We start from the raw sequence: 27,517 nt of genomic DNA on the forward strand, positions 1-27,517 counted from the left end.
AACTCCATTGCTTCCTCCTTCTTATGGAAATCTCATTTGTTTAAAAGACCTCCGAAGAACAGGCAAATCTCAACATAACACTGACTGTGATGCAACAGTCGGGATCATTAATATGTACGCCCCCAAATTCATGCATATGCCAGCCCACGTTCAAGGTATTAGACAAGGCAGTATTAACGTCTGGATCTGTGCACAGCTGAATCATCAGACGTTATGCAGGTAAGCAAACAAGGACAACAGCGAAAAATCGCAGATGGAGCAATAATAACTGACATGATCCATGATAACATATTTTTAGTGATATTTCTAAATTGTCTTTCTAAATGTTACGTTGGCATGTTGCTAATGTACTGTTAAATGTGGTTCAAGTTACCATCGTTTCTTACTGTATTCACGGAGACAAGAGCCGTCGTTATTTTCATTAGTAAACACTTGCAATCTGTATAAATCATAAAAAATAAAATGAAACTGTTTACTGCAAACTTCACCTGATTCTTGTTATACATGTTCCCAAGTACCACTGTGGTGATTTTCATGTTGTTTTTCTGTTTTACTCTTTAATAATTATATGTAAGTAGCGATAGTTCATTCCAAGTTTACTCAAGTGGAAGAATGTGACTAATAAACTTAGGCCTACTAGCACTATAAGTAGATTATCATAATATCAAAACCTTAAATTTTCTCTGGACTCAATGATAAATGCATGTCTCACCATTGGAAGAAAATCGCATTCATGACGATTTATGGTGATTTTATTTCCGTTAGACCTTTGCCTACATTGACGCTGATGCATTAAAGAGGAGGGGCTCCCCTGTTCCAAGATGGCGGCTCTTTTGACGCATTCGTACCAATGAACTGCCGTAGCCACGGCGACATCTAGTGTATATATCTATGAGGTTTATGATGCCTTTAGGAAATGCAGTCCATTGTTCGATTTTAAATGAAAGAATAGTTCTTTAACATTAGGAACAGTTTTTTTAATGTTTTCAATAATTCACTTTTTTTTGCTTTCATTTGACTGAGAAGCGTTTACCTCTATTCTCTGCAGTTTATCAGTGCGTAATTTAAATATGCCATAAAATATGATGCGCGATGTCAAAATTCATCATCCTACGTAAAAAATAAAATCTAATCATTGTTTTTAAATCACTTTATGAGCACATTTTAATCACGCTGCTCATCTCCAATTCATTTTTCATTTTTTCTGCTTGTCTACAACAGCAACAGTACTAACCAAGGTGGCAACAGTAACCAAGGGGCGCAGCTTAGTGAAGGGTCAATTACGAAAAGAACAAATAATATTAAAAAAAAGAAAGAAATGAAGGTAAGCAGACGGGGAGAGAGAGAAAAGAAAAAGAGCCTGAAAAATTCTCTGCACATCACATATCCCCCCTGATCTATTCTTCAGAGCAGAACAGAATCAGAATGGCATTCAGAGCTTTCACCACCATGCATTTGTGTTTCTAGGCATACCTTGAAAAGTCATTTAATTTGCCTGTGGAGGTGTTGATATTGACATGGTTCATGTTCATTTCACGCGCTAGATCATTGTTGCTCTAACTGCTCTAACATTTTCAGTAATATAATCTTTGCCCTGTGTGTGTATCTATGTGTGTAAGCTAATTTAGAGCTTTTTAAGAAAGGATGTGCTTGTAGAGAAAATATGATGTGAGGTCTCAAATAATCTTCCCAACTGAAGATAAGCCACTGAAGAAACATGATGTGCTCATATATAATTTGAGCAAGGTGGGCCATCTTGGGTAATTAAGAGGGATATGTTTTTTAACTTATTCCTGTTCCTTTTATAGTAGAGACCAATATAAGTGGCCATATTCAATATATACAGTAAAATGACTGATTGTTTCACTGCATCACATGTCCATTAATGTAAACTTTTAAAATGTCTTCAGTGATTGCAGGATCAATAAATCAGGCTCTTGTTTAAGTCAGCACAATGAAATATGTCAATTACATAACTTTGGTAAAAAAGCATCTGCCGAAAAAATCAATGTAAAAATTCCTCTAATCATAATTAAACCTCATGAAAAGAATGTGACAAGAATGAAAGATGATGGATCATTTGAAATGAAAACACTTGCTGTGTGTGTCCTCAACCAGCTAAAACACATCTGCACACACGCAAGGTAATCCTCAAGATTTACACTGGGGGGAGAATTTAAGAGGATTCACTAAACGATTACATCTCCACAAAAGATGGTGATATTCGTCCTGCTCTTCTGTTTTTGCACTTTTATTCCTGTAGGTTATTACTGGAGTAAAAGCTGGAGGTCTCCGACACGGTCTTGGAAATACTGCGAGAGGACGAGCCATTGGACGTGAACTCCTTGGAAGGGCTGTGAGCTGCAGGCCTCCCAGCAGCTCCTCTGATGCTCCCAAAGGTAACCTTGTGGCCATCTTCACACGGCTGCATCACACAGGACACTGTGGTCTCCATTCGACTGGCTCTGTACAAACTGGTCTGGGTTTGAAGGTACCGGGTGGACTTGAGCTCTAGACCCTCGTAGGATCCCTCAGGGACGCACGGACAGCAGCGGAACGCTTGCTTAAATCCGGCACGGAACCTGAGGAAGCATGCAGAAATGTTGGAGAAGACAGGTGAAAACTGTATAGAGAATATTATTACTTTGTCTTTCAAAGGCTTCTGTGATGGATTTTCAGCATCTAAGTGAGGCATTAAAATAGATAGAGGGATATATTACAGAATAATACATCACAGCATTGGACTGCATTCTACGGTACAAAGATGGATCATTTCGAACAATAATGATATTATAGCAAATATTACAGCGACTCTGGAAAGAGCTAGATGTGACTGTGTGTGTGCGTCAATTACTGTGTGTTCACTCCAGGTGAAATTACCTGTCATTGAGGCAGCAGTAGATAATGGGATTGTACATAGTGGAGCTCATTGCCAGCCACATGATAGTCAGATAGACTTGCTGAATGAAGGGCTGCTCAAACAGGTGCGGGTAGAACTGGTGAATCAGGAAATAGACATGATAGGGGAGCCAGCAAACAGCGAATGTACATACCACCACAATCATCATCTTCACCACCTGAGGGTCAGGCAAGAAGAGATAATTTCAATATTGGCTATACTGTATGCCTATACATACAGTTTCTGTCCTTCAAGCTGATTTCCTGGGCTTTGCATGCTGCCCATATTGTACGAATACTGGCAGGATGCTGTCAGACCTAATGTTCCCTAACAATTTTCTCAACATTAGCTTTCAGGTTGTCCAATGGCCCTAAGCCACCACCAGCTAGCAGCATGCAAACCTGTCATTAAAAATGAAAATAAAACAAAATAGAGAGTTAAATTATGCATTGTGCAGAAGCCATTTATAAAAGAGTCACATTTCAAACCATTTTATTCTTTGTTTAAAATGTTTTCCCCAGCTTACTGTAATGAAGCGAAAATAAGTAAGGCATATGCAGGTTGATTTCCTCCCAAAAGTTTAATAATTTGTGGCAACCTGACACAGACACATTGGGTCATATAATGCCATAAGTGTAGGTAGAACTACTTGTTGATCTGAAAAAAAAAAAAAAAAGGATGATGAGGAAAGTATTTGGGAAACCAAAGAACATTTGCAATTCCAGTTGGTGCTACTAGTTGTGCAAAATCACACACCATAGCTTTAAAGGTACACTCAGTAATTTTTAGCTCATTAAAAATAATTGCACAATAAGAAAGAGTACTACTTTTAAGAAATGTTTAAAATGAGATAAACTCACATAAAAAGAATCCAGTCATATCAGTAGCCTAATAAAAGCTGTTTTATTTCACATGCAGTGAGTTGCCTTGTGAAGGTTAGCGTCTCCAAAACTGCTTCATTCTTTAACTCCAATTGACCGTTCGCAAAGACCCGCCCCCTTTAGTTACTGTTGCTACGTCCGACGGGCCATACCGATCTCTCGCCACACATCATGTTCTCACGCAGTGAAAAATACATCGCGAAAGAGGACACTGACAATGCGTCGACAGACAAGACAGAGCAGGTTACTTTTGATATGTCATTTTAAAAGAAATTTAAACAACAAATACCATTTTGTGGCTCTTTAATGTGTCGTGACAGATCGCTGTGGCGCCTCAGTTCAAGCGGCTCGTCAACCGATCATCTCTTCCTACTAGTTCATTTATAGCATCAAATAAACATGAATGAACATCATAAGGAATGTTGTTTCAATGGCGGAAAGACGTCAGTACACACCATTTTTCAAGTTCAAGTCCACCTACGTTAATCTGCTAACTGCCCTGACTGCTTTGTCAGAAAAAAATGGCAGATTTGGCGTTATGATTGGTTAGATTGCCTGTCAGTTAAACTCCTGGCGACGGGTCAATTACACACACAAACACAAAATGTATTTTCCAGGCTGGTTTGGCTTGGTTTGTCCATGCACATTCACAGGTGAACTAACAGGCAACTGCAGCTTTTGTAACTCCCAATCATTTTTATACAAGTTGATGTCTCATCACCTTAAAATGTCTCTGGAATCATGCATTTCTACAATGACATCCATGCTGTTTCTGCATATGTCCAAAATAGCTCCCATACTAGCCAATACAACAACAAAAAACAGAGAATTACTGAGTGCACCTTCAAACAACATCATTTTATTTTGTCACTTTTTTGAGTTGTTTTGTCACTGTTGTTCTACCGCAGAAAAGCTGCCTTTTTGCCATAAGCTGCACCTGTCCCAACTACTCTAGGTCTGTGAAAGGTAGGTCAGTTGCCTAAAGTTACTCTTGTTCTACAACACTGGCGATTCCTGATCAACATACAGCTTGAAGTGGGCCTGGAATCAGCATGAAAACCACCATGACACACTATGCCAGAAGCCAGAGTATGTACTAGCAAATCACTCAGTCACCAGCGGAATGTCACAGACTCTTTGATGTTTATGAGGCACAAACCAAAGACAGGGACATTCAGGCGCTCAGAGGTAATATGTCACATTGTGTCATCATACTGTAAGTACCAGCAATGTGTGCTGAGAAAATAGATTAAGATATTTTGTGTATTTAAGAAGAGGAAAATGCTAAGGCAAAACAAAAACAATAAAATGTAAAGTAGATCGTGGAGAGGAAAAGGCATATCTTCACATGCTTCAAGTGTGGTGAATGGGGCTGACATACATACACACAGAGAATACAGATGAAAGAAGCAGACAGACCTTCTCACTGTGGGTGAGTTTCATAGTGATTATTTCATGTGGCCCTGTCTGACCCTCCTCCCCTTGCGTGTGAACTCTGTCTGCTCTGTTAACTCAGAGTTCAGTGTCTGACCTGGACTGTGTGTGTAAGCAAGTGTCATGGGCTTAAAGGATGATGAAAAAAGGAGGAGCAAGAGGATGATGTGATGACGACCTTGCGTTTGGCTGTCAACTGCTCTTGGTAACGGTCAGACGAATCTCCTGGGATCTCACTGGCCCACAGAGTCAAACCCACCACCAGGTAAGCACAGCCCATCACCAGGAGAGGGAGGAAGTAAATCAGCACTGCTACACACACAAAGTACCTTCAAAAAGAGATAGATAGATAGATAGATAGATAGATAGATAGATAGATAGATAGATAGATAGATAGATAGATAAATAGATAGATAGATAGATAGAGGAGAATTCAAATATTAATATAACTCAAAAAATTCTAGATGTTATAATTAATTTTGCATGCAATTTCAGCATTCTTAATCACTAACCACTGGTTTATCCCACCATTATGGTTTTGTGCTACCCCAATGTGCATTTATTTATTTATTGTTATTTTATTATCTATTTTATTCATTCTATTTATTTTATTTTTTGGTTTTACAAGATATCATGGCCATTAGGAATTTGTTCCATGATTTAACTAAATTAAAACAAGTGAAAAATGAGGGAACCTAAAATAAGGGAAAAAATGAATAAAACATGGCCACAAATTAATAATCTTTTTTTTTTCCTTTCAAATGTCATGTGCGAATCTCTTTAAAATGATTTATTTCAATTATTAAAACCATCTGACAAATGCATAAATGCAAATGTAATTATACCTTTAGTAAACTTGGTGCTAAATGCAAACAACATATGCAAATAAATGACTCTATCAGCAGGTGCAATTAATCTCAGTGAATTGCACCTACAGTAGACAGTAATGTACAATTTAATTATTATTATTTTTTTTTTCATTCTCAAAACATTTTTGTTTTGCCAAATCTGTCACACTTGAGTCATTTTGCCTGTCTGAAAAATCTAGGCACAGTTCATTTGTTACCCCTAATGCACTGGGTCTGCTAAAAAACTGAAATCATGAATCCAACACAGAATGTAAAGTCAAAGATGAATGTATATTACTTAATAATCTCTCAACAGCAATTGCAAAGTGAAATAGACTGCTAAATGCATAAATAAATAAACCAGTAAGGGAAATACAGCAATCAAATTGCATCATGTTTTCTTTCGTTTTACAGTCTTGCTGCATTAAAATGTACCACACATCTTTGAATCATAATCCTGACTTGCAAAATCATGGCCAACTGAAAATACAGGAACTGTTTTTTCAAAGGAACTGCTTAAAAATGTTTCCACATCCACAGATAAAAAAAAAAAAAATCACTTTGTCTCTGGAATTTTATCTTGCTAGTCTGATTGAATTGGAATGAATGAAAGTATGTATGTGGCGTCAGAATAAGCGTTAGAGGGCAGGTTCTGGTGTCACTATTTTGGCTCATGAATATTAATTAAATATTATGTAATATTCATGAGTCAAACCATTGTACTATTCACAAATTGATGTTCTGTGCATATGTGTTTAAGTAGCCTGACCTTGTGGAAGTTCTGTACACAGATATGAAGCCAGTTTGACATTTGCTCAGTTAGCATTTAATAGCATTAATAATTCATATTTTGTCTTTATAGTTAAAGGAATAGTTCATCCAAATATGAAAAATATCAATATATTTCAATATCAATATAATTTTCTCACCCTCATATCATACCAAACTTGTTTGAAATTTTAGCTTCTGCAGAATGCAAGCAGAAGATCGCTGGAGTCCAACAACACTGTACAATCCGACTGACTTTCATTGTGTGTGTGTGTGTGTGTGTGTGTGCGTATATACATGCATGCACAGGTAAAGAGACTGGTCTCCCGAGAGGCACGCTTGGCTTTTAACAGCAGCGGTGACGAGACTTCATTATCTTGCAAATTGTTAGGCAAAGGGCAGCGAATTAAGGGACGAGGTGGCGCTGATAATAATGGGGAAGTAGCCGTTCTGTAACACCCCCCACCCCCCACCCCCACTCACCAAGCATTATCCCGTCACACTGCCACTACCCACCCGGGAATGCTACCTCCTCAACCAGGCTCCAAACATTCGGAGTGGGCGGGGTGGGGGAATCTCTCTGGGCAGCTCTCCCTCTCACACCAGAACAGGGACAGAAAAGCATGATTTTAGTTGACAGCCTAGTTGACAGCCTCAGCCAACCATAAAATGTCCAAAAAGGGGAAATGAAGTGTCCAAATAAATGGAGGATCTGGTGTCCTCTCTGTGCTGGGTTCATGAAAGAAAGGCAGTGTTCAGATGGGTTGGTCCAGGTAAAGAGGGCGGTTTCCCAGCAGCTGCACGTGCTCCCCTCTTCAGTCCGGGGCGATCCTCGATCTTCAGGTGTGCCTCATCACACACCGCAGTCCTAGGCTGCATTTCTCAAAAGCATCGTAAGCCTAAATTGATCGTAGAGACCATTGGTGGCAATTGTTCTACAATCAACTCATTTCTGATCCTGCCCATCCTCATCACTCCCAAAGAAAATCGAAGCATTTTCAACTCTGCCACCTCCAACTCCTTCTCCTGTCTTTTTGTCAGTGCCACCGCCTCCAAGCCATACAACACAGCTGGTCTCACTACCGTCTTGTAAACCTTCTCTTTCACTCTTGCAGACACCCTTCTATCACAAATCACTCCTGACACTCTTTTCCACCCACTCTACCCTGCATGCACTCTCTTCTTTATTTCTCTACCACAGTCTTCATTATTTTGGACAACTGACCCCATTTATCTAAACTCATCCACCTTTACCACTTCTGCTCCTTGTAACTGGACCGTTCTGCTGCCCTCTCTCCCATTTATGCACATGTACTCTGTCTTGCTCCTTCCTACTTTCATTCCCCTTCTCTCCAGTGCGTACCTCCACCTCTCCAAACTCTCCTCAACCAGTTCTCCTCTCAGTCTAGCTTCTACTACTCTTTCCTATAACTATATGGTTTGGCTGATCAACTGCCCCTGTAGTTACTGCAGCTCTGCACATCTCCTTTGTTCTTATATATCGGTACCAGTACACTTCTTCTCCACTATTCAGGCATACTCTCACTTTTCAAGATTTTATTAAATTCACTGCCATCTCTCATAAGCATCTCCATGCCTCCACATGTATGTGATCTGGACCAACTGCCTTTCCACTCTTCATCCTTTTCATAGCTGCCTTCACTTCATCCTCACTAATCCCCTGCACTTCCTGATGAACTATTTCCACATCATCCAACCTTCTCCCTCTTTCATTTTCTACATTCATCAGTTCCTCAAAATACTCAATCCACCTTTTCAACACAATCTCCTCACTTGTCAGCACATTTCCAATTGCATCCTTTATTACCGTACGGCAGTGGCGTGCACAAACCTCCGGGAGGGCAGGGGCGAAATTGCATTCCCGGGCAGGTGGGTTGGGGCGGTGTTTGGGGGTTGATTGTGGGTTTCCCTCTGTAGAAATCGCATTCCAGGGGAGGAAAAATGGGAATGCAGGGGCACCGTGATGTGACACTTTCACTTTTGTGATCAAAAAGGCAAGGGCTCACTTTCTTCATCTATTTGACTATCCCAGTTTTTTTCATTAAGTTCTTCCTTATGCTTTCCAGTACTTCCTTATTCCACCACCAAGCCTCTTTGTCTTCCTTCCTCTGTCCAGATGTCATACCAAGTACGTTCCTAGCTGTCTCCCTACCCACTTCTGCAGTCATTCAGAACCTCTTTACCAAGAGCTTGTCTCACCTCCTCTCTGAATTTTATGGAACAGTGTTCCTCCTTCAACTTACACCTTTTTTATCCTTGGTTCAGTCCTCACTCTCTTCCTCCTCTTTACCTCCAAGTCATCCAACAATTCATCATTCGATGCTGTCTAGCTACACAATCCCCTGCCACCACCTTACAATCTCTGATCTCTTTTAGGTTGCATCTCCTGTATAGAACATAGTCTACCTATGTGCAACTTCCTCCACTCTTATATGTCACCCTGTGCTCCTGCTTCTTGTTAAAATATGTTAACCACTGCCATTTCCATCCTTTTTGCAAAATCTACCACCATCTGCCTTTCCACATTACTTTCCTTTACACCGTACCTACCTATCACCTCCTCGTCACCTCTGTTTTCTTCACCAGCATGCCCACTGAAGTCCACTCTAATCACAACTCTTTCTTCGGGTACCCTTACCACTACTTCATCCAACTTACTCCAAAAATCTTTTTTTCTCCTCCATCACACACCCCACTTGCAGGGCATATTCACTGATGACATTTATCATTACCCCTTCAATTTCCAGCTTTACACTCATTATTCTGTAAGAGAATTTTCTCTCTTCACCTCCAATACACTTTTTACATACTCTTCCTTCAGGATTACTCCTATACTGATTCTTTCCATTCACACCATGGTAGAACAGTTTGAATCCACCTCCAGTACTCCTGGCCTTACTCCCCTTTCACTTCATCTCTTTGTTTGCATACACAGTATGTCTACTACCAGTCATAGTGCCGACGTTCAATGTTCCGACTCACACCTCCACACTCTTACCCTTCCATTTTTCTCACTGTCTCTGGACACGGCATCCTCCTCTCCTTCTCCTCTTTTGCCAATCAGTAGCATAATTTCCACCGGTACCCTCCTGGCCACCAGTACCGGTGGCGTTCGTTGTTAACCCGGGCCTCGACTGATCCAGTATGGAAATCTGGCTTATGACCCACATGTTAAGTTTCGCACAGGTTTTATGCCAGATGACCTTCCTGACGCAACTCTCCCAATTTGTCCGGGCTTGGGACTGACACAGAGAGTGCACAGGTTTTTGCATCCCCAGTGGTTGGTTTATATATATATATATATATATATATATATATATATATATATATATATATATATATATATATATATAATAACTTTTAAATTACAATTACAACTTGAAATTACAATTTCGAACACAAGTTGAGATATGTGGCTGAACTGCTATAAATCCTTTATAAAATGCTCCTGATGTTCTCTAGAGCAAACAGTAGACACTGAAGGAAATGCCCTAAGGGCCAGACTGAGACATGCTCATATCAGGAATGCCACCTGCCAATCTGAAGAGAACACAGAGGTCTCTGTAATATTGTTGCTTCCAGTGATTCTCTCCATTAGGGAGCTGAAAAACAAAGCCATGATTAATTATACTTCCATTGTTTCATATTCCTTAGTGACATAGGTGGAATGCCGTCATCAGGAGAATTGTACTTCGCTCCATTCTCCCGCCCCTTTCTTCTCCATGGCTGATGTTAAAGAACACGACACAATGAGGTACAGCACAAAGGAACTCTGATGAGTAAAGTGAGGCTGTCCAGGCACCTCACAATTGACCACACACTCTAAGAAGAAAAGGTTCAAAAATGAACCTTTTGAGGTTCCTGGCGATTGCAACTGTGGGGGAACCTTAAAGGTTCATTTTTGAACCTTTTTAAAAAGGTTCTAATTGGAACCTTCACTTAAAGGTGCATTAAAGCCCCATTAAGGTTCCATTTTGAACCTTTTCCTTTTAGATAGCAATAACATATATTAATAATAATTATTAAAATATAATATAAATTATACATTAACTATATGTCTTATATATAACTTGTATAACTATATCTTAATCCCATTTCAAAACACTGAATACAGAACACAATGATTGTCTATAAAATGTTTAATACATAAATATAAAATGTGAGCACAGGCACCAATGGACAGAGAAAAAAGGAATATTGTTTTTTATAATTCAAATAAATAAATAAATAAACAATCAAATAAATAAATTAATTCATTCATTAATCTATACATTTCCATCAACTTTTAACAGAATGTAGCTGAATATCTATCATTTTTATATTATTAAATTTTTCATTTATATATAATTTTTAAGATAATGTTTAAACAGGACATTAAACAGGACATTTTTATTTTTCAAATAATGTTAGAGTGTTTCTCGGCTTTGAAGCATATTCAAGGTTGAAGATGAAGTACATTGTCATTAGAATAACATGGTCATATGACCTGGTCATATCGTCTACTTCACAGACCTTCTCCCCTTGCATCATTATTTCTAAAACAGACTGCATCCAAGTGTAACCCGTGCGGCTCGCTTATGCCCAGCGTGATGTGCGGCCAGCGACACCGGGTATTAAAACTTGGGTCTGCGTTGTTACGTTGTGTGGATGCAGAAACAGACACGGGACAGCAAGCAGTCGATTCACTGGATCTTTTTACTGAGTAAAAGAGAAAAATAAGCAGCCTCAGACTGAGTGGCCCTTATAACACTCTCTTCCATCGAATCACATTTCAAAAGGGCGGAAGAAAACATGAACATAAGGAAAATAATATAGAAAACATACCTGTTTAACAGAGACAAATAAGCAGCCTCAGATCGAGTGGCCCTTATAACACTCTATAAAACAAATATGGTGCGCCTCCATTACCATGTGCTGGTCTCACATAAAGACAGAAATATATCTCAAAGAATGTAAAATATCAAAAATAATCCCAATGATAGATAAAACAGTACTTTACATATACATATTGGGTTGAAATAAAGATATAAAAGATATAATTAACATTAGGATTAAATAAAATTAACAGGATGACAAAAGAAACCTACCTCTTCCATCGAATCACATTTCAAAAGGGAAGAGGAGGAGACAGGACAGGAAATTAGGTCATACTGTGACCTCGCATCACTTAAAGGAGAAGCGCACCTTTAGATCAGGTATCATAAAACGTATATGAACAATTTTGTGTGAATTATAACAATATTTACTAGTATACTTTGTATACCTGTTACACAAGGCACCATTTACAGTATATACAGCACAGGGTTGGGTGTACGTGGTTCCTAAACAAGAAGAGAATAATGTTATATTCAGTATAACATGTATGTATTCAATATAAACGTATTAAATGATACATAATTTCCATTATTATTTGCTTTTAAGTCACAATTTGAAACACAATTTTACTCACAACTGAGGGGACATTAAGGGCTGGATATAATGATAATATTTCCTTTGTGGAGTGATGTTTCATATAGTCTGTCCTCTCACTCTTTGTCCGTGTCATTTAGTCCTCTAAAAGGATTTGGTGATCTCCAAGCATTTGGTTTTCATTTTATCCAAGTGGATCCCAATGCTGTAATCATCTTCTCCTGAATAAATCTACCCACAAAAATATGTCTGCTATTCTTAAAAAACTTAAGTTGATTCTGTCTGGGACACTTACCCCAACTGCCCTTGACCTCTTTTGATACACATCTTGGTCAGACAGATTGTCCATCTAAAAAAACAAAAGAAATATATTATTAAGCAAGTGTGTAATTTTAGAGAATGGTGGAGAGTAAAAACAGTTCTCTATATTTCCAGGTCTCCAACAAGCGAACAATTCAACAAGGTGTGCTCAGCCATTGTTACAAAATACCAGTGCCCGGTTGCATAAAGCACCTTAAGTGTAATTTTCCCATAAGATCGCCCTTATGTTTCCCTTAAACTTAACGGTTATTTTCTGCAACACCCTTAAGTGTTACTTAAGGGTTTCTTTAGGCGAAACATCATAAACCCTAAGAATATCCCTTAAGTAATCCTTTTAAAAACGATGTGTTGCATAAAGCCCCTTAACTGTCATTTCCCTAAGTATAACATAAGGTTTGGAAAACTTCACCTTTTTCCCCAAGTGTTACAAGGAGTGAGCAGGTTCAATCCAAGTATTCTAACAAGACACGATCGACTGCTTTATATGATGAACAAATTGTAATTTAGGTGTTTATTCACATAAACATTGATGGAATTACATACGTATTTATATCTCTTATGGTCAACGGATGCGGAAATGTGTGCATCACGTGCAAGAACAAATCTCATTGGTTCTTGTGTTTGCGCGCACATTCAAGCTTCCAAAACAGCCTTATTCAGTCTTTCAATGAATGGACATAAATGATGAGAGAATATTAAAAATATCTTTATTTGTTATCCAAAGATGAATGAATGTCTTATGGGTTTGCAATGACATGAGTGTGAGTGAATGACGGCAGAAATCCCAATTTTAGTATTAACAAATAACGTGTCCATGGCAACAGCAGAATTTTATAATGGCAAAACCTGGATTGCTGTCGTGAAACACTTAACGGTTTCTTTTACCTAAGAAAACAGGTATTATACAACACCCTTAAGTCATTCCCTTAGTTAAGGAGAAATCACACCTTACAGTATTAGTTCACTTTCCATTTAAATTTTCCTGATAATTTACTCTCCTCCATGTCATCCAAGATGTTCATGTATTTCTTTCTTCAGTTGAAAAGACATGAAGGTTTTTGATGAAAACATTCCAGGATTATTCTCCTTATAGTGGACTTCACTGGACCCCAAATGGTTGAAGGTCAAAATTACAGTTTCAGTGCAGCTTCAAAGAGCTTTAAATGATACCAGATGAGGAATAAGGGTCTTATCTAGCGAAACGATCGGTCATTTTCTAATTTGTTTTTAAAATGTATATGCTTTTATATAAACAAATGATCTCCTTCAAGTGGTTCTGCCACTTCCGTATTCTTCAAACAGCATACCCTATACGTCCTTCGCCTTCCCTATTCAACTTATGGAACGAATGCAGCACCAGTTCCGTTTTTTCCGTAAGTAGAATAGGGAAGGCGTAGGACATACAGCATAAGCTTTTTGAAGAATACGGAAGTGCGGTTTTGCCGGAACCACTTGAAGGAGATCATTTGTTTATAAAAAAGCATATACATTTGATTTTTTTTAGAAAATGACCAATCTTTTTGCTAGATAAGACCCTTATTCCTCATCTGGTATCATTTAAAGCTCTTTGAAGCTGCACTGAAACTAATTAATTTTGACCCACAACCGTTTGGGGTCCACCTAAGTCCACTATAAGGAGAAAAATCCTGGAATGTTTTCATCAAAAACCTTAATTTCTTTTCGACTGAAAGAAAGACATGAACATCTTGGATGACATGGGGGTGAGTAAATTATCAGGAAAATTTTATTTGAAAGTGGACTAATTTAAGATATTTTGTTGAAATCCGATGGCTCAGTGAGGCCTGCATAGCCAGCAATGACACTTCCTCTCTCAAGATCCATTAATGTACTAAAAACATATTTAAATCAGTTCATGTGAGTACAGTGGTTCAATATTAATATTATAAAGCCACGAGAATATTTTTGGTGTGCCAGAAAAACAAAATAAGGACTTAAATAGTGATGATGAGTGTGTCGAATCAGCAGTTCGGAGCGCCAAAGTCACATGATTTCAGCAGTTTGGTGGTTTGACGCGCAATCCGAATCATGATTCGACACGCTGATTCATAACGCTCTGAAGCTTAAAGGGGGGTATAATGCTATATTCTGACTTATTTACACTGTTAAAGGGTTGGATTCTCATGCTAAACATGGCCAAAGTTTCAAAACACGAGTTGGACGAATGACGGAGTACTGTATTTCTGTGCCAAAAATACTACACCAGCTTCCTGCAGCAGTGTTTTGAATTTGGCCATCACTAAATAAGTTGTTATTTAGTTTTTTTTGGCACACCAAAAATATTCTCGTCACTTTATAATATTAATATTGAACCACTGTACTCACATGAACTGATTTAAATGTGTTTTTAGTACATTAATGGATCTTGAGAGAGGAAATGTCATTGCTGGCTATGAAGCCATCGGATTTCAACTAAAATATCTTAATTTGCATTTCGAAGATTAATGAAGGTGTTACAGGTGTAGAACGGCATGAGGGTCAGTAATAAATGAACTAACCCTTTAAGGTGCTTTATGCAACCGGGCACAGTTCTTAAGAGACAAGACTGGAAGAGTGTATGTAAGAACATGTCAAAGAGCCCTTCAGTTTATATATATTAGCTATGTAAGTGAAAAGGTGTTATTTCATTTGGCATACTTACATCTACAATACTTGCCATATTTTTAGTGTCACAAGTCCTTGGACCCTTGGTAAAATAACCCATTTCCTTACTTTGCTAAACCTGCTACGAATTTAATTTAGTCTTTCAATACCAGCCAAATGTGATCTTTCTTGAATTAGTTTTTAAGCATCTCATGCCATGTGTCACTTACCTGGTTCCTTACCTGTTCGTCTCATAATTGAGATCCCTCACCTTCATCATCCTTTGTCTTCAGTCCAGACCAATCCGCTCACCATCATCTACAAATACAAAGAGACTGTTATCATCCAGCTGATTTCATTCAACCTGTCATCATTCAATCTACTAACCTGTTTATTCTCCCCATCTCTGCCACCTGCAATAATAAACCTTTGTGAACTGTATTACGTTGTCTCCTTCTGTCCGTGACACCATGACTCCTTTAAAAATAATATTATTTAAAATACTATAAAAGGCTGGGCTATGTTATAATGCAGGGCTCTTTGACACGTTCTTAAATACACTCTTCCAGTCTTGTCACTTAAGACTGGTTTTTGGTAACCAGGGCTAAACTAACCTTGTTGTATTGTTTGCTTGCTTTACCTGAAATTAAAGAGAGGCAATTTTACCCTCCATCTTTCTTTAAAATTATGCACTTACCTGTACTTCACTGTGGGAATTAAGATATATATGTGCACATCTGATCAAACAGATTATTTTTTAACTCCATTTGCTTTGTGATAAAAAAAAAAGTAATAAATACATTTTATAAAGAAAAAAAATCTCCACTCTCCTTAAGTTTTTTTGTATTGCTAGTGGGGTAGCTGATAAATTTCTGGTCACCCTGTTTGAGCAATACGTTGTGTTGAGATTGATCCATGTGAAATACCAAATCAAGTCCTACAGAAACAAAAAACTGCAGAGAGGTGCATGTTATAATGGTACTACTAACAGCTCAGTAATTTGTAATGATAGCAATATAGTTTAGCTAAAAGTATGTGGAAACCTAACCATCACACCTATACAAGTTGATGGGCATCCCATTCCAAAACGGGAATGCAATATAAGTTTAAAGCAATGTAAGTTGTTTTGGATAACAGTGTCAACTAAATACATACATGTGAGAAAATGCTAGTCACTGAATTCTTCAGTACAACCTATTAAGTAATTAAAAAATGTTAATAATAATTAATAGAGGTGTCCACATACTTTTTAAAACTTTAAGAGTAGATGTAATAAACTTACACATGAATGGTGTTTGTGGTCTTGGTAGGCATCTCAGTCTTTAGGTTTTCTTCTAATCTTATGAATTTAACTTGATCCTTCAATTTAGGGAATATTTTAGGTATCATAGTTTTCAGTTAGGTTCATTCAAGTGTCTGCATCAATTCCATTGTCTGTTAAAACAACAGGATTCAATAGTAGAATGTCATATCTGCTTAACTGTGAAAATGTCTGTTTTGCTGCAATAGGGAAGTTAAACAGAGTGTGCATTTTTGTGAGATAAACCTTGAAATGTAGGGATGATCACCTGGAAACTGTTGCCATCAACCAGTCAGCCACATGGATTTTCCAGTGAATCAGCTCTGAGCTCATTCTTGCCTCTATATGCAGAGAAATATTGCAATTTAGAAAACAATGCGTTATAAAATATGAATAAAAATAAACTTTTCATTTTTTACTAAATTCTCTCTCTCTCTCTCTGTGTGTGTGCGCAAACACACGCGCACACACAGTAAGGATAAAAAACGGCAAAATATCTTGAAATAGTACATGTGGAAAAGGTGTAGTAAGTGGTACACCCGGAATTATTTCTCCAGGCCGTTAAATTGACAATATTGTGGCCGCATTAACACGACGTGTCTGCTTAGGCCCGTCGTCATTTATTCATTATCACACACCTTAAAGTTATTATGACATTAAATAGGTGTTTCATAGCTTTTCAAAAAGTTAATAGTTTATTTGAGACGTTATGTTGTCTTACCTCAGATTTTTGTGTCGTTCCGCGCAGTCCCACTCGATCCTGCTGCTGCCGCTTCAAAATTTGTAACGGTTTTTTCCACGTGACCACTGACATCATTGCGCGAGAGAGACTTGTGGAGATTCAGTGCATTGCGTTGCGTACCAAAGCCCAGATACAGAAAACATTTAAAGCATTTTCAAGGATTTGCTTATTCATGCTTAAAAACGAAACAATATTAATAATCTCGTTTACTTTGAGTGAAAATAATGTACTTTTGAATTGCTAGTTATTTGTCAGTATTCTTATTTTGTAAAAACATTTAGGCACAAGCAATCTCAGCACATAAATGATTAACAACAGCTGTAGTAAAAGCAATAGTAGTAGTAGTAGTAGTAGTAATGATGATAATAATAATAAACTAAATAAAGAAAAAAATAATCTTCCTGATGAAACCTTACACAATACAATTATGAAATGTTTTCTAAAACATGAGCTAATAACAAAGTAGATAAAGTTGGAACAGAAGGAGAGATGAAACATAAAATAAATTGCCTGTGCATCACACTTTACTCATGATTTTTGCTCTAAAACTGCATAGTGTCCTTTTCAATTGGGGAATATTTATACGGTTGTCTAAGCGGAAGATATTGAACACAGTCTATTTTTAGGGCTAAGAATTTCACGTCACCTCTCCATTTAACATTGAACAGCTTCTTGTCCATTTATGAATGTAAAACTGAATTTTTATTCTTGGTCTTCTTAGTTTATGCTTTAAAAATGGACAAAAAACATGGTGTCTTTCAATGTTATGATGCAATTTATAGAAATGTGCGGGGAGGTCCGGGGTACAGATGAAACACTGTATCGACTGTACACTCCAATCATATTAGAAAAGGTTCATAAACGAACCTTAACTACACACAGGTTCTAATATGAACCCTGTTACCACAACAAAGGTTCTAAAAAGAACTTCCAAATAACCATTTTACCTGTAAGTTCAACTTTGAACCTTTTTGATAGTTAGAAGTTCATATTTGCACTGTAAAGTTCTTTATTGAACTCCAAAGGTTCGACCTCTTCTAAGAGTGCAGCTTATGACTTGTTCGCCATTTCACTTGCAGTTGAGTGCAATCAGAAAAACAGGAATAAAACAAACGACGAGAAAGTAAAAAAAAATAATAAAAGTGTGAACAAGAGAGGCTGAGACAATGATGGACAGCATCTGCTAATAATCACTTAATTAGGATAGGGTAACTTTCTTTTTCTAGTTTCAGAACCAAATATTACTTAAAACAGGTGACTTTTTGCCCCTGCACTAAGAAATATGTGAAACTTTTAATGAGGAAAAAGTGACACATTTAAATAGATTAGGGAATAAGAAAGCATGCAGTGTTGAATCATATTTTTTTTTTCTAATTTCTAATATATATTTCATCTTGATGTTAAATTGTTGCCTTTCAGTTCTGACATCTCAGAATTTAAAGGGAATTTCAAAAATGAAATTCAGTTTATTAATATTAAAAGCTAATAAAACATATCCAAGCAAATGTAACATTTGCTTCATAATGTATATCTCGATAGAATGTCTATAAGATCATACAACTCGAGCATATCTGCACAAAACACTAATTTAGTACATAGTTGAATAGTACAAAGGTTTGGCTCATGAATATCAATTTCATAATGTGGCTGGATGGTTTAAGATTACCTAATATAAAATGAGCTCAGGTTGTGTAATAGTGACACCACAACTGGCCCATCTTGCCCTGCCCGACTCTAATTCGGGCTGATTCTGATGCCACGTACACACTTTCATTCATTCCATTATATTCAGGCTAGCAAGGTTAAATTACAGAGAGAAAGTGATTTTTCATCTGTGGCTGTGGAAATTTCATCAACAATATTGAGCAGTTCCTGTATGAAATATTATAGCAGTTAAGTGGTGAATTGCAGTCTTAAGTTATTGAGTAAATTAGAATGCCATATGTCAGAACAACCAGACAATTCACAGTCACAGGTAATGAAGAGATACAGCAATAGGTCAGCCTTCCTGTTCCCTTTTACCATCAAAGTCAAGAATTTTTACTTTTGCTAACAAAGTGTCTAACAACTATGTTGAAGAAAAAAGCTGCCAGTTTAAAGCGATGTCTCAGTATCACACTTTTGATTTGATTTCCATCTTTCAGATTTGGAGTGTCTGTTTTTTAACCACGAGTGAACAGTGTGAGGGACTTTCACGCAACAGTATCTCGCTAATGATATTTAAAATACAAGTTCCAGCACCTCATTTAGGGAAATTGATAATAAAGAACATCATGATACATCTGTGGTTCTGAACCATGGTAAAAGAACAGGTTTGCTTTTTGAACAGCTAGAACTAATGCCCAGGATATAATGCTTTTAAGTACAAATGCAATCTATGTATCTTTTGCCATCCAAGAAACATCCTTAGCTAATAGTCGAGGACATTTGCAGTGGAGGGAGAAATTGGCAATTATTTAATTTAAAACAAGTCCAGGATTCTCTAAAAGTATGCAACGAGACAACCAGATGGAAACCTAATTATAAAACAAATAAAAGCTGTGTTTTCTCATTCTCACCTCCGCATGTCCTCTAGATTCTCCACTAAAACTCCACTGGATCTCTCAGCTCGAGGGGAACATTTGCAAAAACAATCTTTGAAAATGTTCTTTCAGGATTTGGACACGTCGGTCAAATATCGGAAAAACAGGAAGGGAGAGAGACTGGAACATCTGATATGGTTTACATGTGTCGGACAGGGTAATTATACCTTATTTAGCATTGCTTTACATCATATCATTACCACCAAATTCTTGACCAATTATGGAATTGCCCAAATTACTTTGTGACAAAAATAATGTGGCCAATGCCGTAGATGGGATGGTGATTTTTTTTTTTTGCCAGAGTATAAATAAATGCTCAATGTAGATTCTTTGAAATCACTTTATTTTCTTTAAATGCAAATTGTTTAATTAATTTATTTTAATAGTTTAATTGTTTGTTGGTTCTCATTAAGCTTTCTAGTCATCGAAGAATCCTGAAATATCTGTCTGGTTTTCACAAAGATATTAAGCAGCACAACTGTTTTCAGTATAGATAAAAGTAAGGAATGTTTCTTGAGCAACAAACCAGCATATTAGATTGATTTCTGAAGGTTTACATGACACTGAAGAAGAAAATTCAGATTTGCCATCACAGGAATAAATTACATTTTAAAATATATTAAAATAGAAAACAGTTATTTTAAATTTTAATAAAATTTAACAACATTTCTTTTTTACTCTATTTTTTATCAAAATGCAGCCTTGGTGAGCATAAAAGACATTTTTTATCTCTTTTCTTATTTCAAAAGGATATAATCATATTGACGTGTAATTAATTGGCCCCTGTCTGCACATTTGCCCCTTCTGCGGATCTCTCTTTTTGTAGAATGGCCACTGAATGTGACTCTTTTTTTTTCAGCTATGCATTGTTTTGTCTTCAGACACCTCATTAATAATTCATGTTTTGTTCATATTTGCAGAGCATTAAAATATGGCTAACTGCACTGTGAGTTCTTTTGTAAAATGTGAGTTTCATGGCAATTTGCAGAAATCAGTGCTGCACGGAGCGCTCCCTGTCAGAATCAAGACTGAGGAGAGCTCAATTTCCCCCATTTTTGGCAAGAGCTGAGAAGGAGAGCGAGAGAGAGATGGAGGTAGAGAGAGATGGAGCCTGTGGCAAGCCTGTGGGTAGCCCAAAAAGACATCTAGTTCCAGGCTTGGCGAACTGAAACAGACTGGCCACATGCTGTTAGTGAGCTGTCAGTCTTGATGTAGGTATGGTAGAGAATGTGTTATCTATGAACCGCCATCAAACAGAGTCAGAGAACACGATGATAGGGTAGAACAGTGGTGGGGTGCTGAGATAACATCATACATCTCAGTATTTTTTGTAGTCACTCTGAATCCAATTTTTAGAAACTTTTAAGATAACGTGGTATCTAGCTACCTTAGCTGGACTACCTGATGTAAGTAGGTATATTCATAATTCTCTGTGTGTACAAATGCCTCTGTGTAATTGCGCTTTTGAAGTATTAAGCTTGGCTGTTCATCTAGAGGATGAATAGGGCATAGTGGATAAGATGATACACGGTATGATGCTGGCCCACCTCAAAGTCTCCTGTTAAAGTATGTGATTCAATCTCTTTAAAATTACAGCTGTTTCTCCTAGACAGCAGTGAGATCAAATTGAGACTTTTGCTTAAAAGTATAGTTATTCTGTCTGAAATTCTTTCATCATTTTCTCATACTCGTGTGGTTCTAAACTTTCTTCTATGAAACACAAAAAAAGATATTCTAAAATATGTTTCAGTATTTTTTGCAAGCCAATGGGGTAGGGCTGCAAGATTTGCAATGTTTCTGATAAAAATAGTGATTTAAAATGGAGTTTACAATGCAATGCTCCAGGTTTGCTGTGCTTACTGGGCTGCACTATTTAGCCAAAACAATAGAGAAGATGGTTTGTGCATGTTGGTGCATGTTGCGTTTCCAAATGCGTCCCAAAGTTGGAAGTGACTCAAACACAAAGTAGATTCAGAGATGAGTTTGTGTGGAGCAGCATTTACTGCGAATCGAGATGCTGAAAACACCGGTTTATGAGCTTCTCACCTCTTAATGAACTTCACTCTGAAACACGCAACAAATATTAATTCAATCGCAGCCTTTGCTATTTGATAATCACACCAAGCCAATCACAATTCCACAATTTTTTCCAATTAATCATGCAAAGCTACAATGGGATCCAATGTTGATTGGAGCCTCACTTTCTTCAAGATATATATTTTTGTGGTTTACAGACAAAAAGTCATACAGGTTTGAGGGTGGGGCATGAGGGTGAGTAAAAGATCTAGTCTTAGTCTTTTCTTCCCTATTGCAATAGATTTTTTTCCCCCTATTGTGACATATATCCAAGTAAATCTTCTTCTCAAACAAGAAAAAATATAGGATGGGATTTGATTGTGTCTATGGGGAATTAACTGGATCATTGGATTGTTGTGGTTTGCTCATGCAGTGACAGGTTATCCCATTTCATGGTGACTTTAAATGAAACATAAACATTAAGTCTTTCTCTGAGCAAAAAAAATATTTCCTCTGGGTGGTCTGCATGTGTGAGAGCAAAAGTATATGTAAACGTGTGTGAATGTTATTTGAGTAACATACAGATAATTTGTCAGCATTTAAATGTAAGCCTGTGAACTCATGTCAGGTATGTCGCATGTGAGCTTTCATAACACAGTGGACTATTTATACTCTGGCATGTGTCTGCAGTCTATTATAACACCCAGCATGGCAAAGCCATGAATAAGAGCGAGACAGTGTGCTGTGCAACACTTCAAACCCAGTTCAAGAGCTATAAAACAGACCTGATGTCATTTCTAATCAGACGTATCTATTTTGTTAACACGAGACAGGTCTCATTTCGGTTCGCCGCACTTGACCCATCTGTACAAGTCATTATAACTTCATTATGAAAATAATAAGGGCTGCATCCATTCAGACATGGACGGTGTGATTGTTATAGCATCCTATTTGTAGCTGACAGGATGACAATGACACTTAAATTATGGATTTACAAAAGAGTATTTGAATATGAGGGGATTTATTTTCGTTTAATAAATGTGATATTTATAATCAATCAGTTCAAGCTGTGTATAGTATGATTTTATTTATGAGTGTAAAATTTGTGTGAAGGTCTGAAGAATATTTAATAATGAGCTACACTAAAGTATCTCATGTAGGACATACCAATCTTTAAGCTGTTTTTGATGAATGGCACAATGCTTACAGTGCTGAAGACAGTTTGATCTCCGGCTGAGTGCATCCAATCTCATGTGGCTCTGAAGATTTGTATGCTCAGTTTTTATTTTCTGCATGGTTGTGAGATTGGTGATGTATTTAGAAGTTACTGGTATACATTGCACAAAAAAAATAAAATAAATGTAATTAGCATTTTTGGTTTTCATTAAAAAACTCCTGAAGATTCTTAAAACCCCTTCTCTTTTAGAATGCCTTAATCTGAGACTTTTTCTAAAGAAGGCACACCAATTAAACCTTAATATTAATTATTTTAGCCTAACTGCACGAATTAAGAATAGGTATTTAAAATGATATATTAAAATTTACCTAAATTTTCTATCATTTATTGAAAATGTTCAGTTAAGACAACCTCTGATGTTCCAAAAAACCAGTTGTGTTTCCTTCCAAAAAAAAAATGTTTTTATTTATTCAAAATCTACTTTAACATCTCAAGGGAGTTTTACCCTATTTTTTCCTGTTTAATGCATAAATCTATCAATATTTAGTGAAGTTTATCCTCACAAAAAACTATTGCCAATGAGGCAAGAAAAATAAATCTACTACAACATGTATTCCGGTAAACAAGTCCAAGTTTACATCTGGTTTTAAGATGGGTCGAGATGCGTTAGCATTTCCACCTGGTATTAACATGCATTTCAAATGCGTATCCTGTGACCACTTGTGTTTGGATTTTGTCGAGACACTCTCCTCATATTTACAATACATCACCTTTGCAGGAGAGATGCGGGAATGGAATGGAATGAAAAGGATAAAGAAGACGGCTGCAATTTCGGGATGGATGATCGTATAAGCCGCCTTTTCACAATCTCTGACAAACGACATACAGGAAGTTATTAATTTCCAAAGGAGAATAGTATGGGAGCTGCTTGGAGTTTGAATGCTGAATTTGTGGACCCGATGTGAGCTTATAGGGTGCGTTGAAATATTTGAATTTTTGTGGGTGACTGTATGCAACTGCGCAAATGGATGTGATGTTCTATTCCAATCAAAAAGACTTTAATCTTTTGGCACTTTTTCTGTAAAATTTGCGCTTATGAATAATTTTTTCTGTGAAAGAGTTATTTTATAATTATTACATTGTTATTTAGATTAATTATCCATAATTATCCGCAATAGTCGGAAACAGTGTGTCCAATGCCTCTGTATACAGTCCACCTTTTCCCCGTGCTCTTAAAAATAAAGGTTCCAAAATGAGGCTTTTGCAGTGATGCCATGGAAGGTTCCCAAAAGAACCTTTCAGCGAACAGTTCCTAAGTGAACCAGTTATTCTTGGTGTGAAGAACATTTAAATAATCTAAAGAATCCTAAAGGTTCCATGGATGTTAAAGGTTCTTCATGGAACTGTAGATGCCAATGAAGATCTTTTATTTCTAAGAGTGTAGCAACGCCCCTGGCTTTGATCACAAAAAAAAACCCAGTTAATACCATGTGTAAACGCGGTCTTATTGTTTTACACAATATTGCTTCTCAAGTAAATTGATCTTGTTATAGCCCGTTAGCTGTAAGTGGCCTATAGTAGTGAGACAATTGCCTTTTTTGCCTATCACATATTTTAGTAATCATCATAAATTAAGTATCATTCGAAAGCTTAAACACTCAAAATTCATCCTGTGAAAACCATTTTGAAATTGGACATTGCGTTACCATGGAAATGGTCCTGTTTACACTTTAATTTTTTGAAATGCTTTTACTTATATAATAAGTGCAGAGTGTCTTTTTAAAAGAGCATTCATGAATTAGAACTTTAAATTAAGATCAATGCTCAAAAAAGGGGGTTGACAGCTAACAGTTTAAGGATAACTGTAGTGTAAAATGAGAAAATAACAGAGATTTTGGCCTGGTTTCACAGACAGGGCTTAGATTAAGCCAGGATTAGGCCTTAATTCAATTGGGACATTTAAGTAGCAATCATAAACATTCCTTAGAAAAAAAAAAAAAACATTACTTGTGTGCATTTTGAGATAAAGCAATGGCACTGACATATTTTAAGATATATCACTGCAAATTGCTTTCAGTTAAAACAGTTCAAAAACGTATTTTAGTCTGAGACTAGGATTAAGCCTTGTCTGTGAAACCAAGGGTAAGATTCATTAATGTGTCTTGCAGTTAAGTGTGAATAACAGAGACATTTGTTGTACGGTAGAAAATTGGATGTGTTAGCTTCCATACCTTTGGTAGAAACACCAGCAAAAATCGTATATCACATCTCAACTGGTGTGAAAGACACAGTAATGGAAGAGGAGAGTTTTGGGAAAAAGTTAAATGAGTTTTAGTGAGTAAGAGAGTGAAAGAGATGGTGGGTGCTTAAGGAAACATCTCTAGTGCCTTAGAAAGCTGACTTCTTCGCTAACTAACACATAGGGGCAGCACTTCTCACTCACAGCAGTAAAGGCAGGAGGAATATAACAGAAACAGGTGATTGAAATGTACAGAGATTATCTAACAAAGAAACTAAAAGAGACAGAAGACAGAGAGAGAAAGAGAAACTAGGCTTTTAATGAGGGGGGGGGGGGGGGTGATAAATGACACTTTTGTATGGTGTCTTTCTCTGCAAAGATAACAGCAGTGATATATCTAATAAAGAAGAAGAATCTCTTATTGTTGCGCAGAAGTTTTTATTTAATTTTAGAGTGTTCAAGTGTGTTACAATGAGTAATAATCCAGTGCTGGAATTTGTTATTGTTTTGCTAAGTGCTCATTGTAGTCGTTTATATCTAAGTGGCAGCGTCAATGTTGTCAGACACACACTCTAATCAATCACATTAAGATCTGTTTAAATGACTTTTGGCACATTTCTAATCTTAATGTTTCAATTTACAAGTTTTAGTTTTAACCTGGAAATGAGCAAATACTCCACAATAGATACCTGATATCTGGATCAGTACATCAAATGCACTATTTATGAAAACAGTTCTCTGTTTAGCAGAGTTATTTGTGTATAATCGTATTTCGTGAGTTAAGCGGTTTTGTGACATCATAACAGGCACATCTGTGCATCACCCCCCTCCCCCCACCACCACAACAACTGTCCTCACTGCATTTTAAAACAAAGTGACGCCCATAAAAACTCTTTGCAGAATGATCTCGGCTTCTAATGGACTCGCTGGACTGAACCCTACTGGACGACGGCTTTGTGCACCATGTTTACAGAACTTTATATTACACCTCAGCACTTCAGATTAATGTCAATCTGCATGCAAGCCAACTTTTTGAGAGTATACCCCACAGTTTGGAGGAGTAATAGTCATTAGCGTCTGCTCTTGTAAAGTCATTGTATTTACCCTTGGGCATGATTTCCAATTATGTTTGCTTTAATAGTCTTGCACTTTTTCCTTTTCTCTCTCTTAGGACCATGACTTTCCTGTGTTTAATGTTTTCGTTGTAATGAAGCTCCTCTCTGTTGTTATATAAGTAAACACTTAGGGGGAAAGCAGCACTGATTTTTGATTACTCCAAATTAGAGAGTCATAAAGGTAATATTTCCAGCAATATCCGGAAATGTTGGTGAAATTCGATCTGGAAAAGAAATTCTATGCACCTACAGCCATAAACCTCTCATTCAAATATTAAACCTAAATATTTTCCAATGTCAGCAAAAGGCAGCATGGGTGATAAGCATGTTGATTAGTTAAAAGTGAGATGCTTACATCTTTTTGAAGTCCAGGAGAGTGTACTCAGGCCAGTCGATGTAGCAGACCACCCTGCCCGGCAGCTGGTCCGTGTCAGAGTAGTAATACTGGGGGAAGGCCAGCAGAAGTGCCAGAACCCAGATGACCCCGATGACCACTTTCGTCTGTGTTGCAGACATCCTCTGCTGCAGGGGATGAATGATGGCCATATATCTGTGGAAGAACAAGACAGATGTACTGAAAGCGCCACATCTGTTGTAGCCTACAGTGAGGTATTTAAAAAATCTTTTTAATATTTTTACTTTAAGCTTATTTCCAGTTGAACTTAAAAAAAAAAAAATAAAATAAAATATATATATATATATATATATATATATATATATATATAATTTAATTCATAAAAATTAATAGGTTCATTATGAATATTCAAAATTAACAAAAAAAAAATTAATTATGAACACAAATACAAATGAATGCAAATGAATACTTTGTGGTTCAGAAAATATTGTATGTTTCAAATGTTTCTATTCTAGTTAAGAAAAATGTATTTTATGAAATCACCTTAATGAAAGTCTGAAATGCATTTGTTAAATTAAAGTTAATTGACCTCTTTTAAGTCAAATTTAAAGTCTCATTAAATAGCATATGTTTCCTACTAAAAAAATCCTTACGTCCAACAATTCATTGTTTTCAAAGAGAAAAATGTAATAGAAAAAAAGGTTCAATTGGGATTTATATTGAACCCTTTATGTGATTTGATTAATTCACATGATTAATTAAAACTAAATTCATAAAATGATCCCATGATGGGAACTCCTAAAACGTTC

At 36.9% G+C, this 27,517-nt stretch overlaps 1 protein-coding gene and 1 long non-coding RNA gene across 7 annotated transcripts in view; both read right to left on the reverse strand.

The window, feature by feature from the left end:
* Positions 1-412: 412 nt before the first annotated feature.
* Positions 413-27,517, reverse strand: part of tacr1a (tachykinin receptor 1a) — a 37,655-nt gene continuing 10,550 nt past the window's right edge. The window contains exons 2-5 of the mRNA XM_067405694.1: positions 26,709-26,903; positions 5,393-5,543; positions 2,881-3,077; positions 413-2,582 (exon numbers count right to left, since the gene is read on the reverse strand). Of these exons, the coding sequence (XP_067261795.1) occupies positions 2,252-2,582; positions 2,881-3,077; positions 5,393-5,543; positions 26,709-26,903 (874 nt within the window). The 3' untranslated portion in view covers positions 413-2,251. The remainder of the gene's footprint in view (positions 2,583-2,880; positions 3,078-5,392; positions 5,544-26,708; positions 26,904-27,517) is intronic.
* On the reverse strand, positions 10,715-17,226 carry LOC137033619 (uncharacterized). Of its 6 annotated transcripts, none has more exons than XR_010896863.1 (7): positions 17,204-17,226; positions 16,751-16,823; positions 16,465-16,616; positions 12,115-12,609; positions 11,939-12,017; positions 11,676-11,728; positions 10,715-11,549 (listed from the first exon to the last, which is right to left on the reverse strand). It is a non-coding gene; the product is annotated as an uncharacterized lncRNA (long non-coding RNA). The 6 variants fall into 6 exon arrangements; XR_010896865.1 differs by having other exon boundaries at positions 16,729-16,823; XR_010896866.1 differs by lacking the exon at positions 17,204-17,226 and having other exon boundaries at positions 12,115-12,465; positions 12,556-12,609; positions 16,729-17,131.

Source organism: Chanodichthys erythropterus, chromosome 13 (assembly GCF_024489055.1).
Source record: "Chanodichthys erythropterus isolate Z2021 chromosome 13, ASM2448905v1, whole genome shotgun sequence".
NCBI classification, from domain to species: Eukaryota; Metazoa; Chordata; class Actinopteri; order Cypriniformes; family Xenocyprididae; genus Chanodichthys; species Chanodichthys erythropterus.